General features: G+C 37.7%; 1 protein-coding gene across 4 annotated transcripts in view; it reads left to right on the forward strand.

The window, feature by feature from the left end:
• The window catches only part of cbfa2t2 (CBFA2/RUNX1 partner transcriptional co-repressor 2), a 41,442-nt gene extending 24,558 nt beyond the window's left edge, over positions 1–16,884 (forward strand). For 3 of the 4 annotated variants that reach the window (XM_081380888.1, XM_081380885.1, XM_081380887.1), the window contains 10 exons: positions 3,237–3,380; positions 4,344–4,585; positions 4,664–4,753; positions 7,368–7,549; positions 8,673–8,920; positions 9,745–9,830; positions 9,972–10,179; positions 11,416–11,484; positions 12,393–12,583; positions 14,726–16,884. In XM_081380888.1, coding sequence (XP_081237014.1) covers positions 3,263–3,380; positions 4,344–4,585; positions 4,664–4,753; positions 7,368–7,549; positions 8,673–8,920; positions 9,745–9,830; positions 9,972–10,179; positions 11,416–11,484; positions 12,393–12,583; positions 14,726–14,986 — 1,695 coding nt within the window. In that variant the 5' untranslated portion in view covers positions 3,237–3,262 and the 3' untranslated portion in view covers positions 14,987–16,884. The remainder of the gene's footprint in view (positions 1–3,236; positions 3,381–4,343; positions 4,586–4,663; positions 4,754–7,367; positions 7,550–8,672; positions 8,921–9,744; positions 9,831–9,971; positions 10,180–11,415; positions 11,485–12,392; positions 12,584–14,725) is intronic. The other variant, XM_081380886.1, reaches the window with a different exon arrangement.
• Positions 16,885–18,400: the final 1,516 nt, after the last annotated feature.

Below are 18,400 nucleotides of genomic sequence, written 5' to 3' on the forward strand. Positions count from 1 at the left end.
CTTTATGTTTGTCTATTTTCATGCGAGTGCATGTTCTCTGTGGCGAAGCTATGATTAAATATACCAGCATGCAGTTGTTTGTTCCTCTCAGTTTAAAGCATTTATCACAGTTTATTAGAGGTTTCAGGACAGCGTGAGATGTGTCAGATGACAGTGACATATTTAATAGCTGTGATGAGTTTTTCCTCTTTATTTGAGCTTTATGAGTGTGGGAACAGGTGGCAGTCAGAGGAAGCTGCTCAGTTGCTGTTAGCAGATCAATATTGATCCGCACGGATATCTCAGAGCTAACAGACCCGTGTTCTCTTCCCCACGGATCGCACCGCAGCTGTGTGTTCACTGCAGGGGGAAGTGTGTGTGTGTGTGCTGGACTCAGGTGAAGGCAAGGATGTTTTCAGTTCAGTGACTAATAACCAAGGTCTCCACACCTGAGACCGCAAACAACACTCGTAGTTTCAACAGTTAATTTTTTTATAAGCCTTAATTTTTTTTTTTCAGTTATGCATAGTTATGCATAAATGCATAAAATATGCATAATATGCATAAACACATAAATAAAACAGTAATGTTTTTGCATAGATGCAGGGCGGCCAGTATAATGCCAGTTTATGCAAAAAAAAAATGATTCAGTAAAATGTAATGATATGCACACACAGTTGCTATTACTACTGATTATAACTGAAATAAACCAACCCCCCCCCCCAAAAAAAACAATCTGTTTCCACCTTAATGTAAAAATTAAGCCTCAGTAAATAAAAAAACTAAAAAAAATATATATTTTTAATTTGAGTAATTTAATGTTAAGTAAGTTAAACATACTAGAGTAACATAACTTGACCTAAACCAACTAAATTGTGTTGACCCAACTAAACAAATTTATTTTGGATGAACTCAATTAAATTAGTTTTGTGTAAAAAAATAATAATCTTCAATTAAATTCAGGAAGGGTAATGAATTCATCTTTTAGTGTATTTACATCAAGATAGAATAGGACTTTCATCATATTATAAAAGAAAAATGATTATATCAGACTTATTAAGTATTTTTACCTTGCTGGAGAAATCAGGCTATATCTACTGACAGTTAAAGCTTGTTTTTTCAGGTTGGTTGAATTCAGTTATAATAATCAGTAATCTTAAAGAATTTATTTCATCTCAACAAAACCAGTTATTGTAGATTTTACCACACAAAGTACATTTTCGAAGTTGAACTGACAATTGATTTATTTTTTGTATTGTAAAATGATACGAATGGTTATTTTACGCAATATTTACAAAACAAATGTTTGAAATTGAATTTGATAATTATAATATTACAAGCTTTATTGATCATCTCAAAATTGCCAAATATTGTGGGACTGATCAGTGTGGTCTGGTGATATATGGATCTGTAAGTCTCAAACTTAAAAAGTGTGTTCAGCTTTACTATTGAAACTCTCTCTCGTCTTTCACAAGTTAAGCTGTAGTTCTCCACAGGTGTGCTGATAATCTCCGCTAACAGACGGGTTTGTGTATATCCTACGGTATGGCTCAAACCCAAATGGCTGATCTTCCTGTTTCTCCCACGTTCCCAGTTCCTGACTCCCAGGGAGGAGACAGGTGTACATGGAAGGGAAAAAAGATGGCACATGATTTTTCAGTCAGGCATTAAGAGGGGCAGCCTGAAGGACCCGGAGCGGGGCTCAGGTGCGCTCGCAAACCACAAGATTTGTCTATGTGTCCGTGCGTGTGTGCAAAAGTGTGTCGCACCTGTGACCCCTGCGCTTTCGGTTAGTGCGTCAAGATGAGGATTTTGTTTGAGTCTCACAGTCACTATAAAAGCTCATTTAAAAGAGAGTGCAATTAATAAAACAAGCTTACAGAAGAACAATAGTTCTTTAACAGTTTATTTTCTTAATGCAAGATATAATTGCTTTTTTCCCTTGACTTGAAAACATTTGTCATATTTATTTTTGCATATGAGATTCATTGCAGTAAATGTAATGAGCATAAAATGCAGAATACAATGCAAAATATAATTGCTTTTTTTTTCTATTTCCATGCAAAAACATGATTATTTTTTTTTTAAATTGAATGCACTACACAACTCGAACAAATCGAGTAATGTATATTTGTAAATGTATATGTTACAGTGGTATAAGTATATAAACATTGACGCAATCGACATAATAGCATAGGCACAACATTTTAAAGGATTTCTGTACAATCGGGCTCAACTCTTCTGCTGTGTGTCGGACTCGTTCAATATGTCGTCTGTTTATCGCGACTGCAATGAAACGTACGCATGAAGCGCTATAACAATCCCATTAAAAACCGCCTTACTTTTCATTGTTAAGTGGAGAGGCCCATTTAAAAACTATACGGCGTAATCCCTCACGGAGAAACGCATTCACTGCATTAGTTTCCCATGAATAAACATTAAACAAAACACGCTTTTCACCCGGAGAAGCCCCGTCCGTCTATGAAAAGTCGTCTGGTAAGAAGCGTTTCATGACCTTTGACAACTCGATCTGTGTGGGTCTATTAGCCGCCTTTGTAAAAGCGTTTTCAGCGGTCTGATATACTCGAAATGAGGCCGATAGCTTCTCTCACGGCTCTTTCAGAACAACAGCACCTCTGATCTACGACTTTTGGGCCTGGTGGTCCATTGAAAAGCAGAAAGTATGCGTTTAGCCCTTGACGTCTTTTGTGAAGCCTAGTTAGCAAGCGTGAAATGGCCCGATTCTCCATTCAATGATCACCCTTTCTTTCCCGAGGACAAAACCTGGTTCATTTGCACTTCAGCTGTCGGGACTCCACGGTTCTTAAACAAGGGCAGAAAACATCTGGTGTGCACCAGAAAAGGAGATGATGGGTTTAGGAAGGGTGTGAGGGTTAAGACTAGAAATCTATGCCACGTTTAGGGGTTTGGGCTCAATTGGATTGTCGAGGTCTCTTTAAACATGAATTGCATATCAATGCATCAATTGCATATCAATGCATGAGACACATTGTCTGCATTTGTGTGCTTAGGAATATCCAAATTCATTCGTTTGCATTTGTGCTTCTGTTAATGATTGTGTAAACGATGCACTTGTGGCAAGATGACGAAATGAGAGGATAGCAGAGTTGACCGAATGAGATCTGAGATGTTCTTATTGGGTTTTAATGGAAATCTCAAACAGAAACCTTCATGATTACAAAGAGAAGAAGTGATGTGTCAATCTCCGGCTCACTGTCTCTGGCTCTGGTTTTCAGACAGTGCAGAGAAGAACGTTCCTGCCATGCCCGGATCCCCAGTGGATGGAAAGACTCATTCCAGACCAACCGTCTCCGTCATGCCTCCTCTTCCCTCCATCAATCCCAGCGGACCTCGTCCGGCAGCGTTCTCCACCACAGCACGTGAGCCTCACTCAAACCTGCATGCTCTCATTGCCATTAGTGTGTCCCATATCATGACATACTACCATTTTCACAGTATTTACATTTTTTGCATGCATGGAATACCGTAAAAACCTTTTGCAGTATGTAGTATGCAGTGTGCAGTGTGCACTTGACCTTCAATTTCCAGAGTGATGAATAAACCAGAAGTGATTACAGCCTAAGTCATGTGACAGCAATGTGTCATACCAGTTGTTTGAGATTTCCATTGTGAAATCATGCATTTTGTACTATTTTTAGTAGGTATATACTGTATATAGTACATACTGAGAAGTATTCACTCCTAATCATAAAGGAGATTAAAGTTTACATAAAGTTTATTAAAAGCTGATGAATCGGAGACTGAAGCTATAGTTATGAAATGTTTATTAAACTGGAAAACAAAAAAGAATTTCAATGCAATTTAGTTAATATTTACACAAACAGCATGTGACCTTTGTGTATGTGTGATAGGATTTCTCTTAGTACATACTCAAAACATTCCCTGTCACCAGCAGACCATTTACATTTAATTATTTAGCATGCTTTTTTATACAAAACAACTTAAATGAGGGGAAAAGCAATTTACCCTACATGAGCAACTAACAGCAGGGGAAATATTAAAAATGTTTGTTAAATTGAAATAAAGCTAAAATAAAATAGAATTATGACATGACGTTAAACTTAAACTAAAAAATCAGAAATTGAATAAAAAAACACACTAAAATTACTAACTGGAAATAAATAAATGCTAAAACCTGATGAAAAAAAAAGGAATAAACCTTAAACTAAAATTAAAACTGAAAACTAATAATAATAATAACTAAATAAAACTAACAATAAATAATTATAAGAATAACTATAAATATAAAACAATAACTATGTAAGTGTTTTCAGGTCATTGCTATGATTATCCGTGTCTAACCACATTCTCTGTTTATGCAGTGACCAATGGGATCAATCATTCCCCACCGATGCTCAACGCCGTTCCTTCTCCGCCTCAGCGCTACAGCAACGGGCCGTCGTCATCATCTTCCTCTTCACTGGCCAATCAGCAGCTTCCAGCGACCTGTGGCGCGCGCCAGCTGAGCAAACTGAAGCGCTTCCTCACGACTCTACAGCAGTTCGGCAACGACATCTCGCCCGAGATCGGAGAGAGCGTCCGAAACCTGGTGCTCGCTTTAGTGGTACGTCTATCACATGCATAATATACGGTTCGGTCGGATGTGGAACTGGTTTACTAGCGATGTCTTTTTTTCCCATAGAATTCCACCGTCACCATCGAAGAGTTTCACTCCAGACTGCAAGAAGCCACAAACTTCCCCTTAAGGCCCTTCGTCATACCATTCTTAAAGGTAAATGGCCAATAAATGAATAAATTGTCATTTACTCACCCTTGTGTCATATCCCGGCCTCCCAAAAAACGTTATTCTGAACGTTCAAAATGTCCTGTTTTTTAAATGTTTCAAAAACCAAGTTATGCAAAAGTTAAGAAAACATTCCATTTTATTATCCTAGAAACATGGGAATGTTACTTTTGAATCTTCTCTGGACATTCCGAAACAAGTTGTAACATTTAAATAGATTTTAGACGAGCGTTCTACTAAAATGTTTCAGAAAAACACATTCCATGAACGATGTCTAATATTTTTACGTTTTAAATGTTTTAACTTCCCAGAAAACGAACGTTCTATTAACGTTACCGGAAGAACTTTGAGAGAACCTTGCTTGAATGTTAGACAAAGTTATGAGAGCGTTCCCTCAAAAATGACATTAAAACACCATAAAAGCCAATAAAACACTCAGTTTTGGGGATTTTAGTGAATCTCTGGAAGGATAAAACATGCGAAGCTGCTTGAATTCAATGATTTTAAGGTGCCATGCATGAGAGGGATGCTGAACAGAGAAAGTGGAAGGTATCTAATATTTCCTTTGGTGATTTATGGAGCCAACGGAGACTTCCGAGAATTCCAGGCGGTCGGAAGTGTGAAACACGACTATAAACCGTTGCAGGTTGTTTTTACGGGGCCTGCGTAACATATGGAGCTCGGCAGCGGTTAACACAGTTGTCCGGGAATGTTTGCTGGCGCAAAACAAGAAAACGTGGATGACAGGCAGCATATGTGAGAGGAGGGCAAAGTTAATCATGAACAGAGATGTTTGTCGTTCTCCTAATAAAAACTAGAGATTCTTGTTCTCTTTTAGAAAACACTTGAAAGCATTCCAGACCCTTTTCTTCGGGTATCATGTTTAATATACTCCATGAACACGGAATTGTTATGATTATCACCGGTACTAAATTATTTTGTGATTGTGATGGCACCATCATCATCATCATCATCAGTAAATATGACCAATATAACTAAAATCAGAATCATTTATAGAATTTAACACAAAGCACAGTGATACCAGCCGCATTTATCCATGTTTTATTTACTGAAAGTGTGTGAATCATTTTTGTTGAACTGGTTTATTGAAATGATCAAGCAAAAATGATCAGATTTGTTCAAATGAATTAGACTTCCCAACACTAAAAATGTTTCTTTCGGTGTGTTTCACACGTCAGCTCTAGTCGGGCAGCATCTTTGACAGTATTTATGAATAAGAGGAACAAAAGGGAGCCTAACACAGAGCCCTGAGGAACTCCATAATTAACAATTGTTTACTCAGAGAGAATCCCATCAATGTCTACCCTCTGAACTATCCCAGATATGTGTAAATTACAATATCAGACTTATTAGAAATCAGAAAAATCTAAAATTGGACTGTTAGTTTATCAAACGAGACAGCGCACAAGAATAAAAGTTCTAATTTTACGTCATCTTAGTACATTCACGACACAAGTTCATACTAGATTACTTTTTAGTGGTGTGTGAAGTAATTACTTATTCAAAATAAGTACCTACTTATTTCGGAATCTGCCTTGGTTTCCCTTTTTGAATGATGAATATAGACTATTGATACCTGTTGTTTCCTTACACACATATGCTAGTTGACAGTCGCCTGTAGTCTTTGCGGTGTCATCTTTCATCACCGCTAGTTCTTTGACGTTGTCTTGGTGTGTCCCGGTCTTTACTGAGAGAGAGAGAGATGTGTCAAGTAATTTATGCTTTTGAAAGGGTTTACTTGAGAGAGTATTTTCCCCTTGTGTTTGCCAGATGGTTCTGATATTCTTCATATGCTCACATTAGTAATCAATCTCACATGCTCGTCATCATATAAGAAACGGAGTGCTGGGTCTGTTTTGTTTCATCTGGGCGATTGTTTCTCATCCTCCTGTGGCTGAAGTGTTTTCATACGAAAGATTTATGGACTATTTTGACGAGATGTTGGTGAAAATTGCAGTTTGGAGCTTTAATAGCGAGCAGAACATGCAGTGACGCTGAGCAGACGCCTCGGGCTCAGGAGTTTTCATGCACATCGCGGCTCCTCTGAGTCTGTCCAGGAAGAAATCTTTTTGACCTTTATCTCCACTCTTATCAGGAAAAATGCAAAAAATGCTCATTGATTAGTTTAGACCACTTAAGAAAATGCTTCTAAAGTGGGTTCCCGGCAAGCAATAGCCGCCATTTCACCGTCTCAGTTAACTATAGACCCGATATAATCCGGCTCTGAGTAACCCACTTCTAGACAAAATAACCTCGAATTTGGTTACATGTCGTTTTTGCCAAAATAACTTGTGAGATGAATGATATTCCATCATGTAAGAAAAGTCAATAGTGATTATAAGGTGTTTCATTTCTTTGACACGTTCATATTTTAGATGACTAGTGTATTCTTGGGCGATGGTTAGATGTCTATTAAATTTTGAATTTTGCCTTGTTTTAGCCTAGACATCTGGGCTGTGTTTGGATGGCTATTAGACATCTTTTAAACGCAAAATTGCTTGCTGGGTTTGATTACTTGCAATTTTCCATTTAGTTGATGCTTGTTATGCAGCCAGTTTACCGTAATCTGTCCTTCACGCAGGCCAACCTGCCTTTACTGCAGAGAGAGCTTCTTCACTGCGCTCGGGCGGCCAAACAGACTCCAGCGCAGTATCTGTCCCAACACGAACACCTCCTGCTCAGCACCAGCGCCCCGTCTCCAGCCGACTCCTCTGAACTCCTGCTGGACCCCAACGACAGCAGCAAACGACACAGCCCTAACCGGTACGAGTGCACGCAAACATGCTCTGAGAAAAACACCTAAAAATAAAGAGCCATGGCAGAACTACATTAGTAGTTATGGTACCAGATACTACTATACTTTCTAGTAGTCAACATTTGAAGTGGATCAAATCCTTTCATCAGAGTTATACAAGAATTTGGAGCAATACCCGTTCTTGTCTTAGTACAACTTTGAAGTACTTTTTTGATCCACTTCAAATGTTGACTACTATATACAGTATATATATATATATATTTTTTTTTATTCACATGCCATGATGTTTATATAGTACTGCAAGGTATCTCAAAAATACCATGATATTACTGTGACAAGAACAAAAAAACATGGTATTTCCATGGTACTTTTTTGTAAGTGCACTGTAAAAGAAAAATGGTGTAGGAACTATTTTTGCTCAGAAATTGCTAGTAAATTTCCCAATTAATGGCAAGTAAGACATTGCATTTGAACTAGAAAGACTGAAATAGTATTTTCTTGTAAAACGTAGTCTTTGCTTTATTTACAACTTCAAAAAACCAGTTATGATTGATTTCAGATAACATTATACTTTATATGGTTATTATGCCATGATGGAAGGTACCTAAAAAAATATCATGATATTAGTGTGACAAGAAACATGGTCCAAAAAATGTGGTATTTCCATGGTACCTTACCTTTACATTTTATACCATGGTTTATAAGAAAATGTGAACATTTCCATGATATATTTTACCAAAAACATGGCATGACCTAAAAAAATATTTTTCTAAGTTGTAAATAAAAAAAAATGTTTTTTGTTTAACAAGAAAATACTATTTCAGTCTTTTGACTTTATTCAATGTGTTACTTGCCGTTTCTTTGTAATTATTAGTGAAATCCAATAGCAATTTCTCAGTGAAATTAGTTTCAAAGTAAATCCTACACAATTTTTTTTTCAGTGTTATGAAGGATTATTTATCATTGTGCTTTGCAATATAACATGATGGAACTGAATGGTTACCATATTCATATACCATGGTATTTACTGCAAGGTACTTCAGCAGAACACCCTGGTATTGTCATTGTACAGGTCCTCCAAAAACCATGGTGCTTTTCTAAGTGTTCTTATGATGTTATTATTTCCTCCAGAAGTAAAGAGAATGGTTTTCATGAGCGGCCTCCCGCCTCCTTGGAACCTCCTGCCAAACGGATCTGCACCATTAGCCCCGCCCCCAGACATAGCCCCGCCCATCCGCTCCATCTCCCCGCCCAGATCCACCCGACTCCACCCCCTCTGCAACACTACGCGCTGGATGACATCAGCACACCTCAGCTGTACCGAGAGCCTCACCGAATCCTGGAGCTGAGGGAGCTGAAGGACAGGCCACGACTGCCAGGTACTTGCTCATCCTTCCCTCGGGTCATATTGACCCGGAAATCATTTTTGTAGAATTGGGTGTTCATCGGAGGACCCCAGGACTTTTGTCACGCTTGAACCACAAATACACACACACATTTTTTTTAATGGATTCGAGGAGTTTTGTGGTTGAAATTTAAAAAAGTAACAAATCCTTCCCTCACGGGTCAATTTGACCCCCATAGGAATGAATAGAATGCGTGGAATGCTTCAGTACACATTGAAAAAACTAAAAATGCTTAAAATTCTAACTAAAAATGCTATAACTTTACAAAAAAAAAACATTCTATAATGTCTACATGTGTATCAACATGTAGAGAAACTGACTTTAGGACCCAGCGGAACAGCTCATTTGCTCCATATAGAGCTATAAGGCCATCTAGTGGAAAGAGTCATGTAATATCATGTTATATTATTATTTTTCCACAAGAGGTCGGCAAAGACACCCAATGTAAGATATTTTGAGCTGAATTAAAAGGTTTAGGCATGAAATTGAGTTATTTTGAATCTAAATTGAAAGTGCTTAAATTGAAAAATTACGATTTATTTATTATTTATTTATCAAATCTAGTAATTTAAAGGTAAATAAAATAAAAAATCACAGAAAATCTCCAAAAGAATTGCATAAAAAAATAGAAAAAATATTATCAAAATTAAATAAGCTTTCTGGACAACAAAAAGTATAATTTTAGGGCTTCGGGTCATTTTGACCCGCGAGGGAAGGATTTGTTACTAAACGTAAGGGAAAGATCAGGGTTTTAAACTACTACTGAATTTCTGACGTGATTTTGTCGTCATTTCCAGGCAGTAACGGAGGCTACCGCGAGGAACCTGTAGACCACAGACTGACGGAGAGAGAGTGGGCTGAAGAATGGAGACATCTTGATCATGTGAGATTGCATTTATTAATAATTCTTACAAAAATAAAGTACCGTGCTGACACCATGGTGGACATGGTTCAAATGTTGACTACTGTATATATAAATATATACCTCATGTACTAAATGTCTCTGCCATCTGTCTGGTTGTAGGTGCTGAATTGCATTGTGGACATGGTGGAGAAAACCCGTCGTTCGGTGAGCGTTCTGCGGCGCTGTCAGGAGTCGGACCGCGAGGAACTCAATTACTGGAGGAGACGCTCAAACCCACACGACGACGTACGCAAGAACGGGACGACATCAGGGAACGTCCCCTTCACCAAAACACACAGTCCTCTGTCAGCCGAGGGAATCAACGCAGGTGAGTCGCATAGGAATCATTTACAGCGCCAACTGTTTGAACTTTGGCCCCCTTTTTGTCGATGACCTTTCAAAGCACAGCCAGACTTTAAGAGATTTTTTCACCCCCACGTCATCCAAGATGTTCATGTCTTTCTTTCTTCAGTCGAAAAGAAATGAAGGTTTTTGAGGAACACATTCCAGGATTTTCCTCCATATAGTGTCTTCAATGGGGTCCAAATGTGAGTTTCAGTGCAGCTTCAAAGTCTCGACACGATCCCAGTCGAGGAATAAGAGTCTTATCTAGACAAACCAGCGGACATTTTATAAAAAATGTTTTACATTTAATACTTTTTAACCACAAATGCTCGTCTTGCACTAGCTGTGATGCGACACACATTACGTAATCGCGTTGAAAGGTCAAGCGTGACATAGGTGTAAGTACAGACCTAGTGTTTACAAATATTTTAAATAATAAACTAACACAAAGACATATAAATATGTGTCATTCAACATACAACAACTTTTGAATGGCTTCTCCACTTGTAAACACTAGGTCTGTTCTTCTTCCTTCGTCACGCTTGAAATTGATTACGTAATGTGTGGCGCATCACAGCTAGTGCAAGACGAGCATTTGTGGTTAAAAAGTATTAAATGTAAAATAATAAATTATAAAATGTCCGCTGGTTTGTCTAGATAAGACTCTTATTCCTCGGCTGGATCGTGTAGAGACTTTGAAGCTGCACTGAAACTCACATTTGGACCTTCAACCCGTTGGACCCCATTGAAGACACTATATGGAGAAAAATCCTGGAATGTTTTCATTTCGTTTCGACTGAAGAAAGAAAGAAAGAACATCTTGGATGATGTGGGGGTGATTTTTTTTTAATTCTGATAAATCCTTTAATTCAACTTTTTCTCCCCCTAGTGGAGGTGATGGTGAACTACAGTAATAACATCACCTAGTTACGCATCCTCTCCTAACAGACAAAGCCGTGTGTGTGTGTGTGTGTGTGTGTGTGTGTGTGCGCGTCTCTATACGAGTGTATTCTGTGTGTGTGTGAGCCTGCTGATCGAGCAGGTGTTGTGTATTTGAGTCCAATCTGAGGGAATGTCGTCTGAAACGCTGCGCTCCTCAACGCCATCTGTGACCAAACGCTGCCCAAGAATCACGAAGCGCCCCGTCCTCTCACATGCCTCCATATCCGCCACTCCTACATCCTTCTGATGGTAATATATTTGTTTTTCTCTCACGCAGACTCTCAGAGGGATCTTCCCCTGCGCTCCGGCTCTGGCTTCGTGCCTGATGAGATATGGAGGAAAGCCGGTAAGGGCGGAAACCCAGATGCACCATGGGAAGCCTGTTTTCTCCCCTACCAGCTGTCTTGTTTTTCAGTAATCACACTTTCAGAAACGAAACAAGCTCTTTGTTAATTATTTATATTGTTTTATTACAAGAAAACGCAATGAAACAATGCAAATATGAGATGAATTCAAATTCTCATTATTCATCTCAATTCGGTTCAAGTTTTGTTCTCAGCTGATGGTGTCAGTGCCGTCAAATCGATTATATTACTGAATATTAAGTCAAATCAAGTCACCTTTATTTATATTAATAATAATGCAACAAAGTTTGTTTCTAGAAGAAAATAGCGTCATAGTCCAGCTTAAGTAAGTTCAGTGACGGTTCATTTTTGCTGTAAAAAAGTTATTAATTTAGTTAATTTTTACATATATACATATGTTACTTGAAATTATTATTTAAAAAATTACACTGTATATTTTCTTTTCCTATTTGTTGTAGTCTATATTTGTATAATATTTTTACACTATATGTTGGACTATTGTCATGTTTAAATATTTGTATGTGACTGGCATTCAATAAATAATTAAAAAATCTATCTATGATCATTTTTATCAAGCTTGTATGTTTATGTTCAGTTATTTCACTTTAATAGCAATGAAAATCACCTATTTATTTTCATTAAAGTGAAATTACTGAACCTAAATATACAAGCTTGATAAAAATGCTATAATTTTAGAAGAAAATTTCAGATGGCACTTCATATAAGTCTTCATATAATGATGTCAATGCTGGCAGATCAATAATATTGTTGAATATTAAATGTTAAATGTAAATGAAGTGTTTTTTAAACCTAAACCAAGCAAGCCAAAGGCGACTGATTCATTCCTGTTGTTAGATGACACATAATGTTGATGAATTGTGTCCTGCAGAGGAGGCGGTGAACGAGGTGAAGCGTCAGGCGATGGACGAGGTGCAGAAAGCCGTGGCCGAGGCCGAGCAGAAAGCCTTCGACATGATCACAGTCGAGAGAGCCAAGATGGAGAAAACCCTCGCCGAGGCCAAGAGGAAAGCCACGGAGGACGCCATACAGGTCATCAACGAGCAGGAGGACTCCAGCGAGGTGAGAGTCACAGCAAACCTTCCTCAACTCAATAACCAACTGAACCAGGTTCATCCGTCTGAACGTTCATCCACGCGCTGCTTTTGAGGCTTTACACAAACAGGGAACCATTAACAGCAATACGAGATGTTGAAACAAGACTTCACATTACCCTCTTTCCTCAGTGTTATAAGTACAAGTCATACGTGTTGTAGTGAATACGTAAATAAAGACATGAACGTGAGGAAAGAGAAAAATAAGTCAAATTAAATGACTAGGATAAATAAAATTGACTTGATAAGAATGCATACATACATATACATGTCATATACCTATATATACACACATACTTAAAGAGAAACTAGATGTACATACATAATTATACATATGTGCAATACTTATACTTGCACATCTATATATACGTATACACACACGTATATACATTCATACATCTATAGCCACGCATATTCACACACTCCTACCATGTGCTTACATACTTGCAACAACCCACTTACATCTATATTCATACACATGTCCGTGTAAAAAAAAAACCTTTAAATTAGTAAAAGAATATATGAATGGAAAGAAAAACTGTAAATGATGCATCGGGAATATTCAAACTGGGTCATTCGTTTCTATGCAAATGAGGCTCATTATTATGCAAACATTAGTGCTGTTTGCCTGACCAAATCAACATTGCATTATTACTGCCCACAGAAAGCTAAAGCTAAATCAAAATTGGGTGCTGAAATAACAAATGTTACTATTAGCGGGCATGTATTAAATATACAGACATTACAGTATTAAAATATTAAATTACAATATTATACACTACTGTTAATTTTTTTTAAATGCTTTAAAAGGCATTTTTGATCAAAAATACAATAGAAACAGTGAAATATTATTACAATTTAAAATAGATGTTTTCTATGTGAATATATAGTAAAGTGTAATTTATTCCTGTGATCAAAGCTGAATTCTCAGCATCATTACTCCAGTCTTCAGTGTCACATGATCCTTCAGAAATCATTCAGATATGATGATTTGATGATCAGGAAACATTTATGATTATTATCAGTGTTGAAAACAGTTGAGGACATTTTTGAGGATACAGTGATGCATTGTTTTCAGGATTCTTTGATGAATAGAAAGTTCAAAAGAACAGCATTTATTTGAAATAGAATATTTTGTAACATTATAAATGTCTTTACGGTCACTTTTGACAATTTCAAAAAATAAATAAATAAACTTATATATATTTACTGTATTTTTATAAAAGTCTTTACTGTCACTTGTAATCAGTTTAACCCTCTGGTCATTTTTGACCGAAACATTTTAAGTTTTTTTTAGTTTTTTTGTGTGTGTGAATTATTTACTTCATCAGAATGGTATGAAACTTGTTAGAGGGTTTTGGCACTTGCTTTGTGAACACACACACACAAAAATGCTGGATATGATTCTAAAAGGTTAAATGGTTCTGAAAACAATAATCTGCCCAAGTGTCGTCTTTAAAAACAGACCAAACTTCAGTCTGTGTTCCAGAGCATTCAAGATTTACGAGTTTAAGTTGGAAATTTCATTTTCAGGGCCATGCTCAAAAAGTGAATAAATGGATTATAACTGATGCATAAATATAATTTAGTACCACAAAATCCCCTAAAAATACAAAATATTAAATAAAAACAATTTTCAAACTAAAATATAGTACTATCACGTGCACAGTACCAGAGGTTTAATGCATTTTTGCTGAATAACGATAAAAGTGTGAATTTAATATTTATATTGTAATGTTGGTAACAGGTTCATTAACATTAGTAAATATATTAACTAACAATGAGCAATACATTTGTTACTGTATCTATTAATCTTTGTTAATGTTAGTTAATAAAAATCCAGCTGTTCATTTTAGTTCACAGTGAATTAACTAATGTTAACAAATACAACCTTTGATTTTAATAACGTATTAGTAAACGTTGAAATATGAACTAAGATTAATAAATGCTGTAGAAGTATCGTTCATTCTTAGTTCATGTTATCTAAGGTAGTTAATAATGAACGTTATTGTAAAGTGTTACTGTAATGTTTAATACTGTGCTAATAGCCATAACTCACGGTGATTAACTGAGGTGTGTCTCTGTGTGTGTGTGTGTGTGTGTGTGTCAGTGCTGCTGGAACTGCGGGCGTAAGGCGAGCGAGACGTGCAGCGGCTGTAACGCGGCGAGATACTGCGGCTCCTTCTGTCAGCATAAAGACTGGGAGCGACACCATCTCATCTGTGCGCCGGGCCTCCAGAACCAGCCCAAGCCCACGGCCCGAATCCTGGCCAAAGCCCCCGACAGCGGCCCCGTCCCGAGCCCCGTCCCGGAGAAAAGCTCCCGAGCGTCCACACCGTCCACACCAGCGTCGGACGCCAGCGCACACTAGCACACACACACACACACACCGGGTCATTCAGAAGCAGGACGTTCAGACACTCTTCTGCGCAGATCTCCTGCGATTGGTTTCACCCGCACAAACTGTTGTCAGTGTTACGTCTGTTTGCTTGTGTGTGTCTGTGCGTGGTTCTGTACATATTAATGAATTAATTTTATTGCATCAGATTAATTAATGCAACACCACAGATTATACTTGCTTGAGTTCAGCCAACACTTCAGCATCTCTGCCTCGGTGGGGTTAGATGTCCATCACAGCCAATACACATGCTGGAACACACTCTCTCACACACACACACACACACACACACACACACACACACACACACACACACACACACACACACACACGTACACACTCTCTCTCTCACACACACACACACGTACACACACACACACACACACACACACACACACACACACACACTCACGCGCGCACACACACACACACACACACACACACACACTCACACACTCTCTCACACACACAGACACACACACACACACACACACACACACACACACACACACACACACACTCACACATTCTCTCTCTCTCACACACACACACACACTCACACACACATACTCTTTCTCACACACTCACTCTCTCACACACACACTCTCTCACACACACACACACACACACACACACACACACACACACACACACACACACACACACACACACACACACACTCTCACACACATTCACACACACACTCTCACTCACACACACACACTCTCTCTCTCTCACTCACGCCTATAAAAAACGTGGATGAAAATCTTCAGAGCGGATAAGAGCGACAGTTTCAGTCCAGAAGCCGGATTTTCACACACTCTTCTGCGAGTTTATCCGACTGGACGACTGACATGTTTTCTGGCATCTTTTGCTGATTTGGTGCAAATCTCCTGCGATTGGTTTCACCCGCACAAACTGTTGTCAGTGTTACGTCCGTTTGCTTGTGTGTGCGCGAGTGTGTTTCTGTACATATCAGAGCAATATAAGAGTGATGACTTCACCAAAGCTGTCGGTGAACGCGGTGACGCGTGTCGCTTCATCATCATTATATGACAGGTAGGGATGCACGCCATACCGGTATCGGCCCATATATAATCATTTTTAATGTTATCGTTATCGGCCCGATAAGGAAATTTGGTCGATATATTAAAGTTAATAAATAATGTAATATTTCCTTCAGATACACACTGTTCAACATGATCGATCTGAATTGCTTGAAACATGATTGGAATCACTTCGAAAAGGAAAATACAGTGAAAGTCTGTCATATCGGCTAATGAGTGTGTTTGGGATATGAATTTTAATGATGAGAGTTTTGTTTTGTAATCAGGCTCTCAGAAATATATACAAATTTGGATTTAGATTTATCGGCCGATATATCGGTTATCGGCTTTCAAATATAAAGAATTATCGGTTAAACCGGCTAAACCGGTGCATCCCTAATGACAATATTATCAGAGTTTAGATGGAGAATGGTGTGTTCAACACGGCTGGTCTACAATCATCATCTTCCTGTGACTGATCCCACATAGAAATCCAGCGAACTGAACCGGTTTGTGCGCATCAACACGCAAAACTCGAAAATCTCAGGAGGATATGTACATAATTTGATGTTTGTTCCACATGTAGAGTCAAGAGTGAGTCTGTTTCTTTTCTTTTCTTCGATCTCCACATTGACGTCTTCATCACCCGTCTCGTACGGTACACCACATGTTGATTTATTTTTTCATGATCAGAATGTGTAAAATATAACGGTGCAAGAGAATCTTTATTTTGTGAGCTACTCTGTGACATTCATTTTTTTCCTTTGAGAATTCTTGAATATTGGTATGAAGTAGATATTAAAAAATAAAGACATTAACATGGAATTGTGTTTATGAAGGTCGGCTTATGGATTTGATCGTGTTGTGTGTGTGTGTGTGTGTGTGTGTGTGTGTGTGTGTGTGTGTGTGTGTGTTTTCGGTTTTTCTATGGCATTGAAAATGTGGAAAAGTCTGTTGGAAAAACGAAGCACGTCTTTACAGGTTATCTGTTTAATAGTGATTATAAGGTGTATTGTTATTGCATGGATTTTATATTAATATAGAATAGAAGACCCTCATAAATGTAAGGTAAGACGCATTTACTGTAACTTATCCTAAAATATGACATTTAAAGAAGAGTTCAGAAGAGTAAAATCTAATTTAGTTGCATATAAAAAACTCATTCCATATAAGAAATAGATAGTCCAACATATAATAAATTCACACATCGCTATTATGAACATTTAAACCTCAAAACTGAGGTGAATAAATCACAAATGTTGATATTCAGGTGGGAAATATTTTAGGCTCATGAGAGATAGGGACATTTTACCCAATTTTACCATGTTTACTCGACAAAAATGATGGAAAAGCAGATTAAATATGCCATCGTTGTACCATGGTACCGTCACAATATGAAAGATTCTGAAAGCTGTTTACACAATGTAATCCAGCATGGTTTTACAGTAGGGATGAGATGTTTACAGTAGGTGTGCTGAACTGTGTTCCTCCACTAGATGGCAGAAACACACTGGCTTTCTCAGATCTAGTCGGATGGATTGACTAAACTAAAGGAATTGGTTAACACACACACACACACACACACACACACTCATCCTCACAAACATCTCCTCTGTCATCATGATACTCTAATAAAACTGCTTGTCATGTAAGAGAGTTTTGGAACAACACGACTTGATTAAATGTAGATTAGATGATAGTCACGCAACACAAAACTCAGTCCAGAAATAAAGTCTGAATGCAACACCACAGATTATACTTGCTTGACTTCAGCCAACGCTTCAGCATCTCTGCCTCGGTGGGTTTAGATGTCCGTCACAGCCAATACACATGCTGGAACACTAATCACACACACACACACACACACACACACACACACACACACACACACACACACACACACACACACACACACACACACACACACACACTCACACACTCAAACTCACTCACACACACACACACACACACACACACACACACACACACACACACAATGGCAACATCTTTAACACAAGCCAATGTCAAAAACATCACTTTTTTTAAACAATTGTCATTAAAAAAATAATTTTAGTAGGCCTATAAAAGCATGGATGGTCTTAAAACAGGATTTTTTTTCTTATACTTTTGGTTTTGTGGTGAAATATAATTAAATTTATTTCAAGTTTTAGTATTTTTGTCTTTTTTTTTTTTTAAACATGTCTAGGCCTTTATAGTTTTTTATATATATATATATATAGCTTTAGTTATTTTAGTACTTCAAGTTAAAATAAATTTAAAATGAGATATGTTTCCTTGGCATTTATATTTTATTTTCAATTATTTTTATATTTGGATATTT

The sequence above is a fragment of the Scardinius erythrophthalmus genome (genome assembly GCF_964197995.2).
Source record: "Scardinius erythrophthalmus genome assembly, chromosome: 12".
Taxonomy (NCBI): domain Eukaryota; kingdom Metazoa; phylum Chordata; class Actinopteri; order Cypriniformes; family Leuciscidae; genus Scardinius; species Scardinius erythrophthalmus.